At 38.0% G+C, this 25,657-nt stretch overlaps 2 protein-coding genes across 2 annotated transcripts in view; one reads left to right on the forward strand and one right to left on the reverse strand.

Moving 5' to 3' along the window:
• The window catches only part of LRRC17 (leucine rich repeat containing 17), a 20,320-nt gene extending 18,496 nt beyond the window's left edge, over positions 1-1,824 (reverse strand). The window contains exon 1 of the mRNA XM_012559603.1: positions 1,053-1,824. Within this exon, the coding sequence (XP_012415057.1) occupies positions 1,053-1,824 (772 nt within the window). The remainder of the gene's footprint in view (positions 1-1,052) is intronic.
• LOC101340881 (F-box/LRR-repeat protein 13-like) overlaps positions 1-25,657 on the forward strand; it is a gene marked incomplete at its 5' end in the record, with an annotated part of 160,317 nt that overhangs the window by 27,106 nt on the left and 107,554 nt on the right. Inside the window, 3 exons of the mRNA XM_004390065.3 lie at positions 4,150-4,202; positions 6,283-6,383; positions 17,244-17,373. Of these exons, the coding sequence (XP_004390122.1) occupies positions 4,150-4,202; positions 6,283-6,383; positions 17,244-17,373 (284 nt within the window). The remainder of the gene's footprint in view (positions 1-4,149; positions 4,203-6,282; positions 6,384-17,243; positions 17,374-25,657) is intronic.

A 25,657-nucleotide genomic window follows, 5' to 3' on the forward strand; every position in this document is an offset into this window, starting at 1 on the left:
CCACTCCTGATAACATGACCAAAGTGCGTGAGACCAAGTCTCTCCATCCTTGGCTTCCAAGGAGCAGTCTGGCTGTACTTCTTCCAAGACAGATTTGTTCATTTTTTTGGCACTACGTGGTATATTCAATATTATTTGCCAACACCATAATTCAAAGGCATCGTTTGTAAAAAGTACAGCCTTGGAAACTCTCTGGGGCAGTTGTACTCTGTCCTATAGGGTTGCTATGAGCCTGAATTGACTTGACAGCAACAGGTTTTGTTTGGTTAGGAAACAAACACTGGTTCCCCGCTCAAAGATGGCAGCCTAAGCGCGCTACTTTGAATGTGTGTCACTCTCCACAGTCTTGCCGATAATCCAGTCTCCTGCAACCCACCCAAACCCATTGTGATGAAGTCTATTCCGACTCATAGCGACCTTATAGGACAGAGTAGAACTTCCCCATAGGGTTTCCAAGGAGTGGCTGATGGATTCGAACTGCCGACCTTTTGGTTAGCATCCGAAAAGCTTAACCACTGCACCACCAGGGCTTCAGTCTCCTGCATGGATCCCAAAAGTTTCAGGAGCCTGATGCGGGAGATTGAATTAATGGCAGAACCGTAGAAGGTGACACATTGAAAGCTGCAAGGTCGGCTGCCATTTTTGAGCAGGGCACAGCTGTTTGTTTTCTCCTGCCATCAAAACCCCACAGACAGAAGATTTGTTTTGGTTAGGAAATAAACAGTGGCTCCCTCAACGTGCACGCTGCCCTTATTTAAGTTGGCAATTACTGAACCATTAACTGTTTTGAACTGGTTGGAAGCTCTGCCAAAATGTTGCCCCTCCTGAGCATGCTTCTACCTCTCTTCTACTGCACCCTCCCCAGTCACCAACTATGGGAGTCTGGACTCTAGAAATACTTGTAGTAAATTCCATTGCCATTGGGAGAAGAGTTCTGGTGGAAGTGACCCCAGATATTCCAAGGCATGGTGGGGTGTAGGGAGGGTTATAAGACTCAAAAGAGCATTTTTAATTGTCCACAAGAAGGAAAGTAAAAGAAATTTAGTTCAAACCTTTTCTTTTGCAGTCCAGCGTTTGTATGGGGAAGACGTAATTGTGACAAAGAGTAGAGTCCACCTCAGGCTTGATGACTGGAGGTCTCCCTGACACTAGAGGTTTCGGGTCCAGTTGTTCCTGTTCTTCTTCATTACATAACTGTTCAGATTTTATCTGCCGCAGTTTTTTTTTTTTTAGTTCCTGTGGGCTTTCACATTTGGCATAGTTCCCCAAATTCCGGTTCCTTGGAACCTGCAACATTGAGATAAGTGTTTCTATCTCACAAGTACAGTGCCAAGGGTTGTCATACAGGCGCAGGTAGCTCAGGAGAGGCATGTAAATGAACACCTCCTCTGTCAAAACTTTGATCTGGTTGTGCTGCAGTAAGAGGGTGGTAAGTTTGTTTAAACCAAAGAAAGCCTCACTCTCAATTTTGGAGATCTCATTCTGTTGCAGATCCAGGCTCTTCAGCTTTTTGAACTTGGAAAACATGTTGTTCTTCAATATGCGGATCTTGTTTCTTGCTAACAACATGTGCAGCAAATCCTGGGGCCAGCCGGGCAGCACGTATACTAGTTTTCTTTCTTGGCAATCTAAGTATTTCTCGTGAAGATAAGTGTACACTTCACAGGGGAGGCCTGGCGCATAGCGTTTGACCAGATTGGAGGCTCTCCGGCCCCCTCTGGCCCTGCCATGATTCGCCTGGCTTCGGGAGCCCCCAGGGCTTGCCCTGTGGAGCTCAGCGGCTTTACAAAAGAAGAGCAGGATTACAATGGTGACCACACGCATCCTGACATCCAGCTGGCCCCAATTACTGGGTGTGACAGATGGAGCAATGAAAGTACTCCTTTGAAATCCAAGTTTGAGTAATCTTAACTAATGCAGTTCAGGAACAAGAAGACCCAGCTGGGGGACGTGGAGTTCCTGGGCTGGAAAAGAAAAAGAATATTACAAGTTGTCAAGGACCATTGCAAGCACAATGTTACTTTATTTTTTAAGCATGGGCACTCCAGATAAAAAGATTTACGCAGAAGTGGTGAGGCGGGCTGCGCACCCTCTTACTTGCCTGACGTATGGCCCTAACTTTGAATCAGTGCTCTCCTACCTGCTAACTGTGCAACCCCAGGCTAGTTGTTTAGCCTCATTTTCAGCATCTGTAAAATGGGGCTAAGGACACCCCATTATATTGTTGGGAGGATCGAACGAGCTGATGCCTGCAAAGCCTTTTACAGTACCTGGTCCTGGGTAAGCCACAAATGTTAGAGCTCATCATTAAAAACCCATTGCTGTCGAGTCAATTCTGACTCATAGCAACCGTATATGAAAACTTAAACTTGTAGTTCATCATTTAAAAAAAAAATTAAGGGAATTCCTTTCAGCCTTGAGATGAGCAACCAAGAGTAGGACTCAAATGCCTGTCCTCCTGAGCTTGCGTTTTCTTTTCTGTTTCCCAATCACCAGCCACGTTGACTGTGGGCTCCAGAAATGCTCAGAGTAAATTGCATTGTCCTTGTCATCTCCTGTGGGTCTTGGCTCAATGCCACCTTCTCAGTGAAGCCTTCTCTGACCACCCTATTTAAAATCACATCCCCTCCTACTCACCCCCTTCTCCATAGCACTTATCACCATCTGTCAAAGTAGATACATTCCTTCTTTTGTTTACTCTCAGTCTCCTCCAACTAGAAAGCACCCCCATAAGGGCAGGATTTCTATTTTGTTTGCTGCTATATTTTCAGCACCTATAGTGTCTCTGGCACATAGTAGACTCTCAATAAATATTTGCTGAATTTATGAAAGTATAAAGTAGCTATTCTATAAGAGCATTTATCTCATACGCTTAATTACATTATTTTGGGAACCTATTTTTTTCTTTACTGATGACGTCTAAGATCAAGACATTCTTAAGAATTGTATTCATTTATTTAATTCTGAAAGTATTTCTGGTTTGCATGTATTACTTAGGACATAGTCCACTCTTGGCAAAGGAAGAAATGCTCGATATGGATTTATAATGAATAACATTTCTGTCCGTGTTCGCGTGGGGCTATGTGGTTATAAGCAGCAGACGTTTTTTTCTATTGTAGCAGTCCGAATGCTAGGATCACCCCTTGCCTGGAGTTTTCCTGCTTCATGGGGTCTCCGCCACCTAGAATGCCTTCCCCCTTCTCTGCCTCAATAATTCCTCCTATTCATTGGTTTGTATGTCCTCCCCTAACTTCTTTTCTTCTGTCTCGGATTTGGAGTTGCACTTAGTTCCGTCCAGATCCAGGGCACAGATTGTGGAATGCTTTGCCGTCTAGCTATTTGTATACATGTCTCGCCTTCTCCGTGAGACCATAAGCTATGCAGTGGCTTTCGGGTATGGAGACCAGGTTGGAGCCCAGGCTTAGCACTTGCCTCTGGTCCTAGAGCTATTCAGGCACTTAGCCTTTCCAGCCTTCCACTTCTCTATCTGCATTTCATTGTATAAAAATTGTATGTAATTCTAACCTAGAAAGTCGTAAACAAATATTGAACTCTATTAATGATATGCATGCTGAAGTATTTAGGAAAAGTGTGCTGATTTGCAACTTACTTTGAAATTCATAAAGATGTAAGGTGGATTGATGGACAGATAGAGAGGTGGGTGGATATGTGATAAAGCAAATATAGTAAAATGTAAATTATAGAATCTAGGTGGTGAGTACATGGGTATTCGTTGTACAATCCTTTTAACTTTTTGTATGTTTGAAATTTTTCATAATAAAATGTTGAAAGGAAACAAAACAAACAAACAAAAATGAATAAAGAAGGCATGCTACAAAAAAAGCAGGATGGTTTCTTCGTTCTTCCAAGCTAAAAGCTCCATGTATATACTGTTTTTCCAAAAGTAGCATTTTTATTTCCCCCTTCCTCCTGTAATCTTCAAATAATAATAAATGTGCATATATTTTAATTTTTAGGCCAAAAGAAACCTATTTTCTGGGAAAAGAAACCATATACTTAGAACAAATCACTTGCCAAGGTTTTTGCTTGTTTTCTGATGAATACATCACATTGAATGTAGGATGGAAAAACTTTAAGTTTAAACATTCATGATATGTTTTTTAGAGATGTGTAACTTGTTTGATTTAGGCCACTGTAGAAATCTGCAAGAGTTGAACGTCTCTGACTGCCCAACACTCACGGTGAGTATAAAAAGCTTCTTTTACTGTTGTTTATGTAGATTCAGACTTGCTACATTGGACTGCTAATACACAGAGGTGTTATAAAAATACATTCCTGTGTGCTCATTTAGGACTAAAAAGAAACCCTGTGCCTATTAGCAGTAATTCCTGACCCCTTCTCCCCAAATTCTTCAGCCCTATGCAATTCCATTCACTTTTTGACAGAATTAATTTCTCCCTTTCCTGAGCTATATCTGTGGTCTCAATACGTCAACATTTATACTTTCTGTTCTCTATTATAATTATGTTTACATATGTGTCACCCTTTCCAGATTGAGAGCTCTTTGAAAATCCTCCTTTAGAATTTTTCCATAAGATTTCAAAAGATGGAAGACATGATATAAATGAATAAAATGTGTACATAAAAATTTAAAAACCCTCAGAACTACACCAAGATACAAATTCAGCATTTAAATTAGCTGTTTGATTCCCTGCCCACTAGAACTTAGAGAACTGCTCTAGACTTTGATGGAGCTAAGCATCTCTGGGGTGACATACTTTTACATAAATAAGCTGCTGCTTTATGTTCAAAAGTGCACTCAGAGTTGATGCACAAGAAATGGAGGCATAAACATGCCAAAGACCACATCAGAGAGAAAATGCTCTACTTTCTCTAATTGTACTCAACTTTCTCAACTGAGAAAGTGAAGATGGGCTGCTTCATTAAGAGAGATTTAAAATCTTTGCTACCACATTCAGATGTCTGCCTGTGGATAATGAGGTGGCTTGTCAAGTGTATTCATTCTTTCTGTGGGTTTTTTTTTTAACATCTACTTTGTTAAAGATTTTATGTTAGATGTTATAGGGAGATTAAAAATGAATCAAGTTTCAGTGCCTACCCTCAAGGAGCTTCAGTTCCATACTTGAGATGAAGATCATATTCTTTAAGTTTGGCTTTCTAAGAGCAAAGTCAAAACAATGCCATCTGCATTGAATTTTTGGAACATCAAAGTCTTTTCCGACTTCAGAGTCTAATAATATAAAGGACTGATAATTTTATCCAGCTAGATTTTACTGTTGTTTTTCCATCTGAGACAGAGACCGGGAAACAGGCTTACATCTAAAGGAGTTGGGTAACATTCATTTAAAAAGCTTTAATTTCTAAGAAGCTTGCCTTATGAAATGTATTACATTCGGAAAGATTCAAGTGCATTGTGGACAAGTTTATAAATCATGCTGCGACTTTAAAAGATGTTAATTTTGCATTCATGTGGTCAAACCCATTTGAGGATCGAGTTTTTAGTTCTTTTAAATACCGAGAATGTGATTGGTCTGAACTCATTTAGATGTCCATCCTCTTCCAGACAGGAAAATGCAAAAAACTGTTTTGCCTTCTTAAGTCAGATTCCTCTCGCCTCCATCTTTCTCCTCCTGTCCTCCACATTTTCATGTATATTTTTCTACGGCTGCCTAAGGGCACATCAACCAGCTTTCTTTCCTCTTTGCCTCTTCTCGTTTGCATTTTTGCTGGGTCTTTCAATAAGTGCACAACCACTGTAATACTTGATCAGCAAACTTGATATATATGTGTACACACATACACTCTCTCTCACACACACATATATCTATGTATAAACATATAAATGTAAATATGGACTCGTGTTTTAGGAAGGCCAGTTGCTGAGACTGTTTACTGTTCCTGTCCTTTGGAATGATTTTAGTTGAGTTTTAAAATGAATCAGTTTAAATCGCTTTCACACATCTGAAGAGTGGGAAGTGTGTGACACTTTGACACTTGAGCTCAAAATTCCCGCCACAGAGTTGAACTTGCAAGGGATCAAATTTTAATGAAGTGGAATTGTGATAGAATGTGACAATTTATTTCCAAAGAAAGACAAAGGGAGGGAAGAATGAATCTTCAAGCAAAACCATTGGCTTCTATTTAATTTGATTTACGATTAATATAAAAGAATATGAAGAGACCAACTCTTGCATATTTTTTTTTCCCCTGGGTCAAGAGAGAGATGATGGAGAGATGATGGGAAAACAGCAAAGTCCGTTAGGGTTTGATAATATTCTTCCTTTTTTTTTTTTAATGTAGGATGAATCCATGAGGCACATATCGGAGGGCTGCCCTGGGGTCCTATATCTCAATCTGTCTAACACAGGTATCACTAACAGGACGATGCGACTTCTGCCAAGGTAATGCTGGTGTTATTTGAATTACACTGAAAATAATTATGTGCCTCTAGACTCTGGCTTGCTCTTTAAAAAAAAAAAAACAACAACAAAAAACAGCAACAACAGTAAGAAAAATAACCAATCTGTTTCGAGTTGATTCCGACTCATGGCAACCATATGTGTTACAGAGTAGAACTTCTCCATAGGGTTTTCTTGGCTGTAATCCTAACAGAAGTAGACCACTAGACCTTTCTTCCATGGCATCACTGGGTGAGTTAGAACTGCTAACCTTTAGGTTAGTAATCAAGTGCAAACTGTTTGCGCCACCTAGGGACCTTCTGGGTTTGCTCTAGAATTTTCCAAAGGCCGTGTTCCCTTTGCTGACATCTTGCTACTGTGACACCACTAACAAGACTCCTGCTCCCAAGTCCCCATGGCCTGCCTTCTCCCTCCTCAATGGACCAAGTTTGAATAACTGGGCTTCTGCCTTAGCCCACATTTCTACGTCACTCTAGTAGCAATGTGCCCAGTAGCTTGAGTCAGGCCTTACCTAGCTCTTTCTGATCCCCCTTCCTGGGCACTGGAGTCTGGCCCCTAACTCCAGTCTGGTGTCTGGGACCTTCCTGCAACAGAACACCAACATCCCACCTGCCTAGACTTCGAGCACTGCCATCCCCAGTTTCTCTGTTGCTATGCTCTGTTGACCTGTTGGGACCCCCACCACCTCCAGGGAACCTGATACTGGTTGTTTTTTGATTCATGACTGACTGTTGACAACCCCATATACAAACGTTACTTCTCATCTGTCTCCTTTAAAGTTGACAGCATATTCAAATGTATCTCAAATTTTTCTCATTTATTCTTTATTTTCACTAAAGAAAGACTAATGAGGTAGAATATACAGTCATGTTGGGAGAGATTCAAATTTGACGTTGGGAAAACATTTCTCAAACTACTGTGAAAGAATGAACCCTTTTCTGGAACATGACTTTTTTTGAGATTCTTTGAAAATTACAGCAAGGCATGTGAAAAAGGTTAAACAGAAAAAATTCTGGGTGGTTATCTTCCTTATCTCCTGACGCCAACCATTTTCTACCAAATGTGCAAGCCTAAAAAAGTGGCACCATATTTTCAGTTTATCCTATTAATTGACTTTCCACATTTAATTTAGTCCACTCTACCAAACCTTTCCTTTGAAATTACCTCTGATACTTGTAAAAGTAGAAAGTCCTCCTAGTTGTTTGATATACGTTTCCTTTTTTTTCTTGTATGGTTTGTGTTTTTTCTTATGTGGTTTATGGCCAAGAAATATGGACTGAGTAACTAACCAATTATTCCAGCATCATTTATTGAATAAGCCTTCTTTTCTCAAGGGATGTATGACACCTCCTTTTATATCTAAGGTTCTTATATAGGCAATACTCAAAACTCATCACTTCTTAACATTTTCTATCCATTACTATTATCTATGCTCTTGAGGTTATGTATATCTATTGTATCTGTATAGTGAAAATACTAGATAAAGGGGAGCTACTGTGCATCTCTTCCCAATTCCCTGTCTGGAGACTTCTCTTTGGTAGCTTGAAATCAGCCAATACGGGAGTATTCTACATCGCAGAAACTAGCAACTGCTGCAAATCAGGGCTCAATTTATTGTTTTGTTAATTATTCAGAGTTGAGAAAGTGATGCAGAAAATAAGTAATAAAGCAAATTAAATTTAAAAATCTGTGATGTTTGTAGCCACTACATTGTAAATAGAGTAAAAATTGAGGAACTATCCTTTTAATACTTGAAAAATATTATCCGATGCAGCAAAGAAGGCATCTTTGTAGTTTCACTTTTGTCTTATTAATGTAAATGAACATATTAATACTGGAACTGCACTCATTCCTCAATTTCAGCCATAGGTTGCCTACAGATACAAGAGTTTTGGCAAAAATTAATAAAAGCATTTTGTGAAAATCAATTGACTATATGGAATTTACATTAAAGAGTACTGTGTATTTTATTATTGTTTGTAAATTGTATGCTACACATGATTTATAAACATAGTATAAAATAGTAAGATGTATCCAAAGCAAAGGAGAGCGAAGAAAACCAAGGACTCAAGGGAGCAATTAGTTCAAAGGACTAATGGACCACATGAACCACACAGCCTACACACAACCCCAAGACCAGAAGAACTAGACGGTGCCCAGCTACCACTACCGACCACTCTGACTGGGATCACAACAGAGGGTCCCAGACAGAACAGGAAAAAAATGTAGAACAAAAAAATCAAATTCACAAAAATTGACAGAGACTGGAGAAACCCCTGAGACTATGGCCCTAAGACATCATTCTGACCTGGAACTGAAGCCATTCCCTAAGACCACCTTTCAGCCAAACAATAGACAGGCCCATAATATGAACACTAACACCTGAGAGGAATGTGCACCTTAGAACAATCAATTATATGAGATCAAAAGGGCAACATTTCCCCAAAAGCAAAGATGAGAAGGTAGGAAGGGGTAGAAAATCAGAACCAAAGGAAATAGAGAACCTAGGGAGGAAATGAGGAGAGTGCTGACACATTGTGGGAAATGCAACCAATGTCATGGAATTTTATGGACAAACTATGGAATGGGAAACTAATTTGCTCTGTAAACTTTCATCTAAAGCACAATAAAAAAAATTTTAAAAAAATAGTAAGATGTAAAAATTCATAGTAAATTAAAAAAATACTCACACACACACACACGCACATATTTTTTGGAGAGCCAGTTGTTAAAACATTTATCAGTACACAATTAAACATAAAAAAAATGAGAAACTAGTTTATATTTTTATAATATGTAGTCTCCCTATCAGAAACATAGTATACCTCTAAATTTTTTCCCCAAATGTTCTTATATTTCTCAATAAAATTTTGTTTTATTCCTACAGATAATTTTTGTAAAAATTATTCCTAGGTTGTTTTTTTTTAGTTGCCATTGTGAATGGTATCCTTTCTGGTTATATTTTCTCATTATATTTTCAAAGTGGTCAATTTTGGACTTGGGTATGTGGTGCAGGTATCTTTTTAAACTTTTCATTTGAGTGCCTTTATTGATTTCTTTCCTTTTAAAATTAAAAGAGAACGTCTAGGGCTCTGAAGTTACTTCTAAGTAAGAATTTGGGGAAAACTTGGAAGTTTTGATAAGTATTGTTCTCCTTTCCTAAACAAACTGTTACCCATTTGATTTCCTCTTTGACCCAGTATTTATTTAGAAGAGAGTTTCTTGATTCCAAGTGGTTGAAGTTTCTTTGACTGAGCTTCTGTTTTTAATTTCTGGTCTTATGTGTTGTGGTCAAAAAATGTGGACTGAATTATTTCTACTTTTTGGAATTTATTGAAATTTCTTTGTGGACTAGTTTATAATTAGTTTCAGTCAATGGTCCATGAATGCTTAAAACAAGGAGACTGTCTTGTAGAGAATGAAATTTCTGTGTGTATATGTGTGCGTATATGTATAAATTCTTGCTGTCATTGTATGATAGTAGTATATTAGTTTTTTTACTGTAATCAAACTTCTGTTAACTTATTTTGATGTTATTATTTTATACATAAAGATCAATAAGTATTATGTTTCCTTCTAGATTATAGCATTTATTTAGATAAAATGATATTCTTTATTCTTGCTGATATTATTTTGCCTCGAATTTTATTTTGTCTGCTGTTAACAGAGCCACTTTTGCTTTCTTTTCCTTGTACTTTCATGGAATAACTTTATGTATCTCTTTATTTTTAACCTTTGCATTGCTGTATTTTAGGTTTGTCTTTTAAATATAGCATGTAGCTAACTTCATTTTTAAAAATATTTTCACTCTTTGCCTTTTTAAGAGGGCAGTTTTAAAGATTAATATTTCTTGTGAAAATTGAGTATGTAGTCTTATTTTTATCATCTTTCTTTATGTTTGTTGTATTTTTTAAATAATATTTTATCGTGTTTTTGGTAAAAGTTTACACAGCAAATTAGTTTCCCATTTAACAATTTCTACACAATTTGTTCAGTGACACTGGTTACATTTTACACAACTTTCTCATTATTTCCATTCCGGTTGTTCCATTTCCAGTAATCTAGTTGCCCTGCCCCCTTGACTTCTTGTCTTTGCTTTAGAGTAAATGTTGACTGTTTGGTCTCATATAGATGATTTTTAAAGGAGCACAGTACTCACTGGTGATATTGTTTATTTTATGAGCCGTTCTGTTATTTACTAAAAGAAGAACTCATGGAATAGTTTCGGCTCAAGGTTTAAAGAGTATCTCAGGGTGATAGTCTCGGGGAGTCCTCCAGTCTCAATTGGTCCAGTAAATTAGGACTTTCTAAGAATTTGAGTCCTGTTCCACATTTGCTCCCATTCTATTGGGATCCATCTATCATGTTCTTGATCAGAACAGTCGGTAGTGGTAGCTGGGTACCATCTAGTTCTTCTGGTCCGAGGGTAGATGAGGTAGTGGTTCGTAAAGACTATTAATTAGCCCTGTGGACTTCTCTGAATCTTTGGTTTCCTTCATTCTCTTTTATTACGAATGAGTAGAGGTCAATAGTTGTATCTTAGATGGCTGTTCGGAAGCTGTTAAAACCCCAGACACTACTTATCAAACTAAGATATAGAATATTTGTGATTTTTATGTTATTGCTGTACTCATTGTTTCTGCCTTTTGCTACATGAACTATGTTGTTTACTTTTATATTCTGAAGATATCTAAAAGGTATATACAATCTGTTGTAAAGTCTAACTATTGACACTTAAATTTTTTTTTAAAACATGCTTTTTCATACATTTGTCTAATTATCAAAGTCAAGATGAAGAATAACTTTGATTTCCACATGTTAGACAAGAGATTTCGTACATTTAAATTTTCTCTCTATTTCTGCCTTGAAATATTACATATAAACAAACAAAAAAAGATCAAACCCATTGCTGTCGAGTCAATTCCGACTCATAGTGACCCTATAGGAAAGAGTAGAACTGCCATAGGGTTTCCAAGAAGCGGCTGGTGGATGAAACATTATATATAGTTAATATTAAATATATATTATGGTCATATTTATAATGATTATATATAGTCCTAAGTATTTTTGCCATTTATTGATGGCCTATTTGTTCCATAATTGCCTTCTTCTTTAATTTTGATTCGTCCTGTGATGACCAGAAATAGAGTTTTGAATACCACATTTTTACACAAACATCGTGTGCCTTTTACGTTTGTTTGCCAACCGTGCCCTCCTCCCTTTTGAGGCATTTTCATAAGCATGCTATGCTAATTTTTTTTACAGCAGCATGTAAAAAAAACTGGCATAGCAGCGCTTATGAGAATACTTCACGGGGGAGGGCACAGTTGGCAAACATAGAAGGAGCTGTTATTTGCATAAAAATTCAGTACTCTTTCGGGAAAGAAACATGACTGTTAGATTTTCAGCCACTGCTTTCTGAAAATGACTGTCTATTGTCTTGGAGGATGAACAACTTCTCTTGGTGCATTGTGCTTGAATCACGTCCTTTATTTTATCCTTAAAACTTTGCAAATGTTGCTCCATAATCTTTGATATTTCAAGTTAAGGTAAGAACTAAGGCCAGCTTAATTTTTTGTTCCTATTTTTTTCTCCCAAGATGCTGGGAAGACTTACCTTTTCTCTGAGAAATTAAAAATATTTTCCAAGCTTAATTATGTTATTTCAATTAATTTTTCCTGGAACACAATAAACCTTTTTAGCATTAAAGCTTTGATCTTCTCTCAGCCAAGAAAGACCTTTTTCTGTTTAATGCTTCTATGCCATTTGTTTAGGTTTTATCTTGAGAATCCTCTTTTATTTTTAAATCAAATTTTTATCCTTTTTCCTTCATGCCTGTAGTCTTCTCTTTCATCATTTTTATCTCTATATACATTTCTTCAGCATACTGTATTCTCTAAATCAGTGGTTCTCAAAGTGTGTTCCAGGGACAGCGGTACCCTGGTAAATGTTTAGAAACTGGCTTGGGGGATGGGGGAGGGGGGGAGCTCTGATTAGTAGGGTTTGCCAATTTTTGTGTTATAACTACTTCCACCATAGCTGATTTTAAGCTAGAAAAATATTGTTAGAAGGTGGCGTAAGGAAGAGATGCTGACAATTGGCTCTCATGAGCTAGTGCGAGCCCCCTCCAATGACACCACTGTGAGGGGGCCCTGAGGATCCCCAAGACTCTTTCTGGGGGTCTTTAAGGTCCTCTAGTCTTGTCATATAGACCATCACCAAGTACTTTTATTTTTCTTTAGGCATTCCATACTAAGGTGTGTGTGTGCATATAAAAATATAAATGTATATAAATATGTATATATAGAGAGAAAATATAAAATCCGTATGTGAAAATCTGAACTTGCAAAGTAGATGGTTGGGGAGTAGCTTATGTCACATTATAAAATTACATATATGTATGGAGCCTTGGTGGTGCAGTGGTTAAGAGCGATGGCAGCTAACCAAATGTCAGCAGTTTGAGTCCACCAGCCGCTCCTTGGAAACCGTATGGGGCAGTTCTACTCTGTCCTATAGGGTCCCTATGAGTCAGAATTGACTGGACAGCAATGGGTTTAATTTTTTTGTTTGGTTTTTTATATATCTACTTAAATCATATTTTTTCCAATCATGCTTTGAAATAACCTATTATTCTAGGACGTTTAATAGAATATTACAGCCATGCATAACTTCTTAGGGACACTTATTTCACAAATTAAGCTATGCCTTTAGTGGACAATTAAAAGGTAGGACTCAAAATAAGAACTTTGTTTTGGATTTTAAGTTCTAGTTCTTTCCATTGAAAGAACATTCAGAATAAATGGTACTTGATACTGATTTTTTTTTGTCATATAAAAAAATATACACTGATTTTCTTATCTATGATAAAAATAGATTTCACAATGATTCCGTTTTTACTTTGTTTTTCATTGTTTCAAACATAATTGCAAAAGCATTCTTTAACGACTAGAGAAATGTTGGTCGTTGCTGCTGTCATTCTCTCTGCATTGCCTCTAGTATTTCTTCCCAAATAAATCATTTGCCAGAAGAAAGATGTAATTTGTTTGCCTTTTTGTAAGTATTGATTTACCAGTTTTTTGTTTGAGTATTTTTCCTCACTTCCCAAGGACTTGCTCAGTTTTGTAAAGTTGAAAATGAGGGCTGCCCACAGTACGCCCATTCTAGAAATTTGTTCCTTCTAAAAATTTCCTGAATTAAACTCTATTTATTCCTACTGCCCCGACCTAGGTGGCACTCTCAGCACTTCATTTGGCACGCATCCTCACGGTTCCACCACCAGCTCTCTTCCTTTACTCTGCTCCGCTGCATGCTGCAAGAAGAATCATCCTGGAACAATTTCCTCACCATGTCCTTACCACGCATAAGATCTAGACTCTTCCCTTACTGTCCCTGAGCATTATCCGATCAATCTTATCTACCCCGGTTTCCCAAAAGAAGCCCTTGACTCTGGTCATCTGATTGCTATGTGCTCCTGCTTTCTCTTCAGCTGGAAAGCCCTCCTCCTCTCTGTGCTAAGCCACAGCCTTTATGCCTCAAATCACACCATCTCCCGGCAGTCCACAGTGATTTCTCCCTTCCCTGAATTCTTTTAACAACATTGTTCATGTGTTCACCATGATTAACCACTGTGTGCGAGGCGTTCTGGGCATTTGGTAGTGAGTGAAGCTGTTGTGATCTTTGCTTCTTAGTGGAGCCTTATATGCTCAGGGGTAGCCCTGGTGGTGCAATGGTTAAGTGCTTGGCTGCTAACTGAAAAGTTGGTGGTTTGAACCTACTACCTAGTGGCTCCATAGTAGAAAGACCTGGAAGTCTGCTCCTGTAAAGATTACAGCCTAGAAAATCCTATAGGACAGTTCTATTCTGTCACTTAGAGTCACTATGAATCGAAATCAACTTGACAGCACCTAACAACAACAACATGTGCTTCAGGGAGTGGTATCTAATTACTTTTCACGTGGATGAATTGATCCTTCAGTTAGCTTGATAACTTCTTAATAGCTGGGACTGTCCTGTTATATAGTCTCACCAGTGCTCAACAGAATGGGACAGAGTAAGCTATTGTGTTGACTGGACATCCTCGAGGTCTACCCTGAAAATATGAGACCAAGTCACTGCATGTAGATATTCTGCAGGAATTCTATTACTAGAAACTGCCTCTGTGAAACCAGAGAGCCCAACGCTCAACTCAAAGGAACCAGCATGAAAATTTGTTGTTTTACAGACCGGGCCTTGTCTTGGTGATTTTTCAGAGAAATTTTCCTTTAAATATGTAATTCTACATTCCTTCCAGTAATAATTTCCTCAGGGGTTGGAGATCTAACACTGATGGCCTCAATTCTTTAATAGAAAAAAAGCCAAAGGAAAGGGAAAAAAAAGTCTGTGGTTTCTGTAAGAATTGTAAATTCTTAAAGATTATAGTAGCAGCAGAAAAATAAATCACAAAGATAAGAGAGAACACTCCTCCCTCCACAAGAAATGCTTAGTTATCAAATAATAAGGAAAAGATAAACACAGCCTGTGAACACTCCGCCTCAAAGTAGAATTAGAATTATCCAGTGGACTCTGGGTTGGGAAAATGAGGAACCAGATCTTACTCATGTAGGGGATACATTCCTTTGCCAAAATTCAGAATAGAAAGTAGCGGTATTGCTTAATATATGCCAAGTGTGAATTCACTGTCAACTAATACTTTTCCCATCCCCAGCAGCTTTATGTTTCTAGAACCGTAAATCCCTAGAAAGACTTACAGGGCCATTCAAGAACAGTGTGCTTTGCTTTCAAACTGATGGTTCCCATGAGGTTCCACTTTGAAGAAAGTCATCCAAGACTTTCAACCCAGGAGCCATTTAGTCTAACGAAGAAGAACCTGTCTGCCTAAACGAGAGAATCTTAACCTGGGGCTAGTGGATCCCATTAAATGGCAGGGAATAGTAAAATCTCCATAAAAACAATTAGTATGTTATTATTATTTGGAAGTAGTAGTAATAATAATACATCTATTATTAAAGCTTCTACCAAGTCCCTAGTGATTTTAATCATCAAAACCACCCTTGAGATAGTACAGTTACATCTATGTTCTCATTTAATCATCACACCTCCAAGAGGAAAGAGTAGATATGATCACATCCATTTTAGAGATATGAAAACTGAGGTTCAGAAAAGCTGGAGGCCCCTCAGTAGGTCAGGGTCAATAAAAAAAAAAAAAAAAGAAAAAGATAACCATCATCTCCACTCTGCAGATGGAGAAACAATCTCTGAGAGGTTTGGGAAGTTGCTTACTGAGTCAGGTCTGGGATTCAAATCCAGTTTGGTCAGATTCCAAAACCGTGTGTATTTTCCATTGTGTTGTGCTGCCTTCCTCACTTTCCTCTCTCCAAATTATAGAGCTGAAGGATTGTTAGAAAGAACTCCCCACCCACCCCCGCCTCAAAAAAATTATACTTGCTCAGCTGAGTCACAGGGTACATGCACTCAAGGGAGAAGAAGATACAGCATTTCCAAGATCTTTCCAAACTTTGGCACAGCTCAACTCAAGGGCCCCAGGAGAGGAGGTGTGTCTTTGGGATATTAGTGCTGCTTTCTACTTGGAGGCCACTGCCCACCCAGCCACTGGGGAGTACAAAAGACTTCCCCCTCTGTTCTGTTGAAGCTCATGTACACAGCCACTGCCAGAGGAGAATGTGTATTTTGATCAAATAATTGACTATGGAATGGAAATCATTGCATCATACAACGTGGTTTTCAAATTTTAGGAGTAATTTCAATTAATGGTTAATGCTTGCATATCTGACTTCCCACTTATGTGAAGGTAAACTTTATTATTCATTTGCGGGCTTTTGTGGGGCACAGAGGCATTTTCTCCCTGCTTTTTATTCTTTTTGCTTTCTTATTTGCTATTAAACTGTTACAGATCACAAACCAAGAGCACGTTGTTCACTCCCATTACAAAAGCAGACAGTAGTGGGAGTTCTTGTACTTTTAAGAAATGCCAGGCTTTGGAGGGCTTGGAAGATTGCCCAGAGTGTCCAAATTGCGAGTGCTTGCACAGAAATGCAGTCTCGTCCTAATTACCCTCCTTTTTTCTGGAAGCTCTCATTTTGGTTACTGTGGTAGTGCCATATTTAATCTATTTCAACTCCAGTCAGATTGATAGCCTCTGATGTAGTTTTTATTCCTCTCATGTGTTGCCCACTCATTTGCAGACTCTTCTTATTAACCCATTTTTAAGCTCTGCATATCAGTCTTCCTTTAACTATAATAATGAAACTGTTATTTACAAAATCATATGTATTCAAATCTATTAAATATATAATTTGTTTATCAAGGTTTTAAAAAAGCTTGTTGTGCTCAACTTTGCCTCCATTCTGCCCCAAATCCTTCTAAATGATTGATTCTTAAACATGCTCATGTAACAGTTTATTTAAATATTTACAAAGTGTTTGTTCCTTGCAGACATTTTGTACATTATTGTGGTATTCCAAAGAGAAAACCTAAATGCAGCAAGAAAGCAAACTCTGTAACTTTGGTTCCAAAAGCAAACTAACTTCCAAACAATATGAATTCACTCCCCAACAGCTTTATCCCAGTCAGCTTTCCTGAAAATCTAGGCAAATCTTTGATTTTTACTTGAAATATAATTATGCATTGTCTGATAGACTACTACAATCTCCTTTACTTAACAGGGAGAAAGTTAACCAGAAAGTTAAGCTGTTGACCTTCTTCAAGGAGAAAAGATTAATTTACACTATTCTCTTTGTCATAGAGGCTTAAGAAAGAAGTGAGAAAAAAATAACTAAAGCTAAGCTTTTTTTCTTCCTCTCTTCTCTTGCCTTGTCTTTTCAGGAATTTCCACAATTTACAGAACCTTAGTTTGGCTTATTGCAGAAAGTTCACAGACAAAGGTTTACAGTACCTGAATTTAGGGAAAGGATGCCACAAGCTCACCTATCTGGACCTTTCTGGCTGTACCCAGGTTTGTCCTTCAGTCTTCTCTTTCCTGCAGCGGGTGATGAAGGAGCTCTCTGGAGAACAGGCTGCATCCAGCCCTCACACTATGCTAACGCTGTGCACAGCCTGCAGCACACTTCTCGAGAGGTTTTAAATTACACGGCATCAGCTGCTTAAATTTTCCCCAGGAATACTATAGGCTCTTGGCTTCCTTCCTCACCTGAGTGTCACATCGACAAACAGGCAGCTCTCATTGGATGAGGAGTCTACTTCTGGGTAGACACTCTGAGCACAATTCTAATACTAGAGTCTAAATCTTGAAAACTGTAGAGTTAAGATATAAACAAAGGAAAACCCTTCTGGAGTTAGGATCGGCAAAGAACTTCCTGAAAAGGCAATTAGCTCTCACATGGGCTTTCAAAGGGTAATAGTATTGGGGAAAATGCTTCAAGTGATAAATGTGAGAAAGGAAATGTAATGAAAATTGCAGTAAAAAATATATTTCATCCTTGGTTAAATAGCATGAAAATTTGAGATCTGTGTGGGAACTGTTTTAAGTCTGAGGGGACAGGATTAAGGAAAATTAGGCAGAAAATAGAGTGGAGCTGTGGAGGAGAGGGCATGGTGTTTTGGAAGTGGTTACTGCCTTATTGATAGTTTCTTCTGCTCTAATGTTGGTAGATTTAAGCTATGACTCTTTTAACTTCATTTCTTCCATCTCTCTGTGTATTTCACTACTCTTGGTGTCACAGTATGTTCATCATTCTGAGAATAATATAATGCATAGTACAGGGGAGAACTGGCTGAAATATTAATAGGTACCATTTGTTGAGTCATTACTCTGTGACAGTCACTGTGTTGAGTGCTTTACACAGATCAGATTTACTCCTCATCTCAGGGCTGTGTAGCATGTATTTATTATGTCTGTTTTACAAATGAGGAAACTAAGGCTCAGAACAGTTGGTTGAATAAATTGTTTGACATTGCTCAGCTGGTAAAAGCGCATAGTACTAAGTTATAATATACCTGCTAGCATCTATGATGATATTCAAGACTCTTGAAAACAGAATTTTTGACATTAATTCTTTCATTTTCAGCTCTTGGGATGTGATTTTTAGTAATAGACTTGACATTAAAATATTCTGCTGTCACAAAATAATGCAGTTGCTCTGTGGAGTCTGTTCAAATGGGTTTTTTTATTTTATAGAAAAAATTAAAAATACATCTTATATCTAAGACATTTCCAAATCCTTCATATTTGTTCTTTGATAACGTTGATACCTAAGGTTGTATCACCCTAAAAACAAAACAAACCAAACCCGTTGCGGTCCAGTCAATTCCAACTCATAGCAACCCTAGTATTCACTTTTTCCTTCCCCTTGGAGTCAGTTCCCTTGAGAATAGTTGCAGAGGAAGGAGGGCCCCTTTCATGTCTGCTCCACAGTCAATCTCTTGGCCTCTGCTGTCCGAGTCAGGTCTTCTCCTCACCACTCTCTCCGTGGTTGATACCATCAATTTGCTGCTGATTAAAAACTGGATCTGATGGACTGCAGCCTCGCACCCCAGAGCTATACTTTATGCGGGTCTTTGTGTGGTTGGGGGAAGGCATAGGGAAATTGAACAGGAGGAAGTCTTATTTCCCTGAAGGATCTAATAACCTCACCTTTAATGTCTCTCCATTATGACCATATATAAAGCAGTGTAGGTCTATGAGACTTCACCGTAGGATATAGGAAATTAAAGTGAGTATGTATGTAATAAAGGAGCCCTGATAGTGCAGTGGTTAAGTGATTGGCTGCTAACCTAAAGGCTGGCGGTTTGAACCCACCAGCCGCTCCACAAGAGGAAGATGAGGTAGTCTGTTTCTGTAAAGATTACAGCCTTGGAAACCCTATGGGACAGTTCTACTCTGTCCTGTAGGGTTGCTAAGAGTCAGAATCAACTCAACAGCAATGGGTTCGGTTCGTTTTTTGGTATATATGTAACAAGGAGCCCTGGTGACACAATAGTTAAGTGCTCGGCTATTAACCAAAAGGTTGGTGGTTTGAACCCACCCAGAAGGCTCTTTGGGAGAAAGACCTGGCAATCTATTCGCATAAAGATTACAGCCTAGGAAACCCTATGAGGCAGTTCTGCTTTGTCACACGGGGTCACTATGAGTTGAAATTGACTTGACGGCACCTAACAACAACAGCAACATATCTGACAATTTAAAACTGTATGCTTCATATGATTTTTCCCATGCTTAAGGAAAAGCACCCAAGAAATTGATATTTTTACAGGAGAACATTCCTTCATGGGTGCATCCCAGTTCTTAACCGTTTTCCTCTATTATCTGGCCCACATTCCTCTATGGGAATGGTCTTTCTTTAAATCTTCACAACGAAAACCTCTATCTACCTTTGGAGATAGCTCAATCTTTACCCATAGATACTGGTCTTGATCCAATGCCCATATTCCATGTTAATCTTGCTAGAATCTGTTTCAGTTAAGATGCTTTCAGCAGCAATGAAAAGAAACTCAATTACAAAGGGCTTAAACAATGAGGATATTTTTATTATCTTCAATAACAAGAAGTTCAGAGGTAAGTGGCTCCAGGATTAATTGCTTCATTGGTTTGACATCTTCATCAAGGACTCAGATTATTTTCATCTTTGTTACTCGGGGTGAGCTAGCTGCTCTAACAATCAAAAAGCTCAGTGACTTAACACAATCAAACCTCATTTCTTACTCAGTTCAGTTCATAGTTCAACACAGGTATTTGGCAGGTGGCCCTCCATGGCGTAATTCGGGGATCCAGGCTCCTTTCATTTTGTAGCTCTTTATTACATAGGGCTTCAGAGTTCTTGCTGAGTCCTTTGCTTCTTGCCAACAGGTAGGAGTGGAAGATTATAAGAGAGGTTTTTGTTTTGTTTTGTTTTTACAGACTAGGCCTGGAGATTGCATACATCACTTCCTTTCACATTCCATTGGCTGGAATTCAGTTTTTGTGGTTGATTAGTATGTCCAGGAGGAAAAGGAGACAGATTTGTGAACAACCAGCCAGTGTTTGCTATTTCATCTTTCCATTTTGTTCTCTGCATATGGGCTTTGCTCCTAATGATCGTAAGATGGGTACCACATTCCAGGCTTCACAGCTAGATACAACAGTGCCACCAGAGAAAAAGAAATGGCATTTTCTTTGTGTATTTTTTTTTTCTTTTGTGTTGGTTTTTAAGAGTGAAAGACCCTTCTGAGACACCTGTCAGAGAACTTCCTCCTTGATGATTCACTGGCCACTTTTTAGCCACATGCCCATTCTTAAAGCAGTTACTGGCAATGGAAAGGAACGATCACAGTTAACATGAACTATTCACAATGTGTCTTTGAGCTGGGAATGCAGTCATCTTTCTTGAGGGGTGAATTACTACACAATATAGAGGTTCTGTTGACAAAGAAGAAAGGGAAAATTGTAGTTGAGTATGTAACTACTTCCTATTTCCCCAAATCTAAGTTCTACTTCTCCACTCTGTTTCCCTTTAAAAGCACCTCACAGTGTGACTTATTTCCTTGTTCTTCTCAGTTTCCAGGGGGTAATTGCTATAGCAACAATACATAATATACATACAAACACACATACACACTTTCTAAGGATAAACAGTAATTCTCAGACATAATAAAGTCCAAATCCAAGGTTTCAAATAGGTGACCCCCTGCCCAGATCTGCATGCAAAGACCACAGAAATGTTTTAGCTGGCACAGTCTATCTTTAAATTTTGAACCAACATGAAAAATTTGGGAGACTTCACATAAAACCCTAGATTTCAAACTTCTCTTGAAAAGTTGAAAGGAACTAGTGAAATTGGGCCTCCATTCTCATACGGCAGCAATGGGCTGAAGCCAAGTCACCCTTGCCCCCTTGAGATGGAGCGTAAGCTCTTCAGTTTGCCCCCGCTCTGCTCCACTCAGTAACACCCACACATGCCCTTACATCTGAACTGCTACCACTTAATTGCGTTACCTGCTTGCTTGGCCTCAATAGTATTTGAGTTTGGACTAAAAGTGTTAAAAGGAACAGAATTCTGTTCCTAATTGCCCCTTAATTCATAAGGCAGTCCCAAACCACAATGAAGTTAGTTTTTCACATCATTATACAAAACAATGTTAGTTTCTTTAGCTCATTCTTCTTCCATTTCCACTTGTTTATTTAATAATTCAGGAGACTTAACTATAGGTATCAGATGTTGTCCAGGCAGTGAAAATTGTGCCATTTGAGACTGAGCCCCTTTAGATCCTTCAGGAATAAGAAATGGGCTCATTACTGAACCATAAAAAACCCATTGCCGTTGAGCCGATTCCAACTCATAGCAACCCTATAGGACAGGGTGGAACTGCCCTATACGGTTTCCAAGGCTGTAATCTTGATGAACACATCTTTCTCCCGCAGAACATTTGGTGAGTTTGAACCATTAATCTCTCAGATAGCAGCTGAGCACTTTAACCACTGCACCACCAGGTCTCCTTTACTGAATCATAGATATCTCAATAGTGACTGCTACTGTAGTTTCAGAAAAAACCCATGAGATTGGATGTTACTGCTTCTGAGCAACTTCTTAAGTCCTTTGAGGAGGCTCCATCTACCTCCCCAGCTCTGTAATGGTAGTTTCAAAGAAGGAAATTTGATAGTTCACAGGTTTTAAGGTTCTTCCAAACTAAAAGGTTCCGTCTTGGAAACGAAAATCTATTTTTTGCACATAATTTTGGTATTTCACATTAGGAAGTCATGTGTTAACACATCTGACCAAGTAAAAAGGTTCTAATAAAACAAAAAAGACTTGAGAATAGAAGATTACACCTAAATGCTTTTCACTGGTGTTTTCTGAGTGCCTGCTGTATACTGGGAAGACTGAGAAATCAAAGATATATAAAACAATCAACTCTGCCTTCCAGGAGCTCCGGAGTAACAGAAATGAAATAGGTCAAAGACTAAACTTTAATATAGTCACTGTTGACCAAAAAAAGGAAAATTTTATTTGTGCAATATTGTGAAAGAATTTTAACCATACTTGTTAGAAAAGCAAATAAATAGGTGAAGGAGAGCTGCAAAAAAGAGTGAAAATCAGTTACATATGTTTCAGAAATATTCTGCATTCTTTTTGTATTGGTTAAACACTTTAGATGCATTAAGTACTGTGACTGATTTTCTAATGAATACCAGAACTTACACATGCATCAGTGTGTCATAATCTTTGACGAAGCTGAGTGATGCTTCTGCTCTTGTTTCAGCTCTTCAAAAACGCCTTCTCTTCACTCAGCCTCAAATAAGCACGGAGGGGCTTTCATATTCAGTGTAAACATCTAGCCATACACTTTTTACTTTGAATTATCTTTATTTCTTTTTTTAAAATCCTTTGGCTTTTTTTCCTTCTTACAAGTTTAATGCAGAAATTTTTCAAGATATATATATAAGAAAAAGAAGAAAAAATAGCTGGAAATTTCACCAGCCAGAAGTAATGAATGCTATTAGTATTTCAGGGTATAACTTTCTGGTCTTATTTCTGTGAATGTCTATACTTTTTTTGTTTTAACTAAATTGTATTATATCCCACAATTGTATTTCATTTAACATACTATAAAGTGAATGTCTCTGTCATTAAATATTTTTTCTGTAAATTACTTTTACTAGCTATACAGGATTTCATTATATCAAAATACCAGTATTTATTTAACCATTCACCATTAGCAGATCAATTTTTGCTATCATAAATAACCTGTGAGGATAATTCTTGCAGATATCTTTGCAGACATCTATGCATCCGTATCTTACATACCGTTTTTTTTTTTTTTTTGGTACAAATTTCTAGCTGTGAAACTTTCTCAAAGCTCACCACAGGCTCATATTCTATGATAAACCTAAATTTGTTGCTTTGAGCGTGCTTGTGACTGGCCAGAAAGCAATCCTTAAAACCAGATTAAATCTGCTTCCAGTTTTGCTGGCACAGGAAATGTTGAAATGATGGTAATACTCCAAGCAATCATAATGGTTAATCAGTAGTTCTTGTACTGCTGAATCTCTCTGGGACCCACAAAATTAAAGGTAGGCTGTGTAAACTGCAAACTGGACAACTCCAAGGTCATTTCAGTTCATTCTAGGCTACATAAATTTCCACCTCCGTGAACTGGGAGACAGAGATCATGGAAGGTCTTACTTGTTCACCCCTAGGGTTTGTGGTGGTGGTGGGGGGGGAGAAAGATACATAGACATGTCCAAGAATGAATGTACTAGCCAAATTAAATAGAGATTGCATGAGCAAAGCAAGAGTAGAAAGGAACTTCTTATTCATTCCCTTTCTTTTTTTTTTTTTTTTTTGCACTACAGAAGGTAGTTTGATAGTAAAAGGAGCCCAGAACTGGAGTTATGAGACCTGGGATCTAGTCCCTTGGTTTTTCTGTCCCAGTTTCCTAATCTGTAGAATGGGTAGGTTGGGCTAGATGATCTCTGAAGTCTTTTTCAGCTTTAGGATTTTGTGTTTCAATATGATGACTAACCAAGATAACCAAGGAAGGAACAAGATTGGGGTGGGGGGTGGGGGTGGGGGTAATGAATTTTATTTTGGAAAAACTGACTTTGAGGTTTATGTAATAAACCTGGGTATAAATGACAAGGAACTGATTGAAAGTAGAAATCTAGTCCCAGGAACAGAGGTAGGAGTGGAGGTAGATTTGGGAGTCTATTGATAAGGAGTAATTGGAACAATTATGTGACTAGTTAAACCATTTGTAAATAAGCAGATTATGTGTCAAAGTGAATCGGCAATAGTTAAATTTGATATTGTAATGCACTTATATTTAGTTGATACCATAGTCCTTTATTCTATATTTTAATGGAAGGTAATAATAATTGCTACCATTTGTTGGGTATTAACTGTGTGCTAGGTGTTGAGGTAAATGCTTTTCATTATTATTACATTATTATCTCATTTAATCTTTACAGATAACTGTATGAAGTAGGTATCATTATTCCCATTTTAGACATGTGGAAACTGAGCAGTGAATGGCATGCTGGTAAATGTTTAACAACTGGCTCATGGCAGGGGAAGGAGGGCTGAGGGGATGATTTGTAACATTTGCCATTTTCCATGGTATAAATACTCTTACTGTGGCTTATTTCAAGCTACTGATAGGGTCACTGAACAGGGAGTTGGGAAGAGATGCACAGTCAAAACCCCAGCAACCAAACCTTCTGCCGTCGAGTCAATTCTGACTCTTAGTGACTCTGTGGAACAGAATAGAACTGCCCCATAGGGCTTCCAAGGCTGTTAATCTTTACAGAAGCAGACTGCCACATCTTTCTCCGGAGGAGTGGCTGGTGGGTTTGAACTACCAACCTTTTGGTTAGCAGCCAAGCACTTAACCACTGTGCCACCAGGGCTCAGATGCATAGTAGCACCCCATTACATAGTATTCCACTATACAGATACAATAGATGTAAATAACCTCAAGAACGTAGAAACATGTAGTAAAATAATTAAAAAGTGATGAGTTTTAAGTATTTAGTACTTTTGCTTTTAATGTAATTTATTTAATTGTAAGTTTATATGATTTAATTTTTAACAATGGCTATGTTTAACAACTGGCTTGCAGAGTTCGTGAAAATTTAACAATCTGTTCTCACAAGCCAGCTCTACACACCATGGAAACTGATGCAAAGACAGGGTAGGGTAAATAACTTACCCAAGGTCACACAGTTAGAAAATGTCTGGGCCAAGATTAGAGTATTGACCTGTGTGATTCTGAAGATCAGGCTCTTAACCACTAGCCTACTTTGGAAAATCACTTTATAAAACTATAAAGTGCTATACTGTGTATGATTTTTAAAAAATAGCATTTTATTGTTGGATTTTGTATTTGAAAAAATATTCTGCAGTCTTATTGCCCTTAGTAAGGAGGGATTCTAATGAAAGAGGCAGTCAAGAGTCACAAAATCACGGTGCAATTCCTGCTTTTCTGGGTCCGTTGTGCCTCAGTTTCCCTGTTAAAGGAATGCTTTGTGTCCTTTCTGAGCCACACTTCAGCCTGTACTTAAAAAAAAAAAGAAGAAGAACGTATTAAAACCTTTTTATGTGCCTAGTAAATAGGGCTTCTATAAATTTAAATAGTGGTTATAATGATTAATTTGGACATAAATTTATGTTGGACATATTGAAAATAATAGCAAAGAGATGTAACAAACACTCTATTGTTTAACATCCATAGCTTAATGTAATCTTTTTGTAGGCAAAATGTATAAGGGTATTTACTATATTAAGTAGTAAAAATGAAACATCTGG

This window comes from Trichechus manatus, unplaced genomic scaffold (genome assembly GCF_000243295.1).
Source record: "Trichechus manatus latirostris isolate Lorelei unplaced genomic scaffold, TriManLat1.0 scaffold00280, whole genome shotgun sequence".
Lineage (NCBI taxonomy): Eukaryota > Metazoa > Chordata > Mammalia > Sirenia > Trichechidae > Trichechus > Trichechus manatus.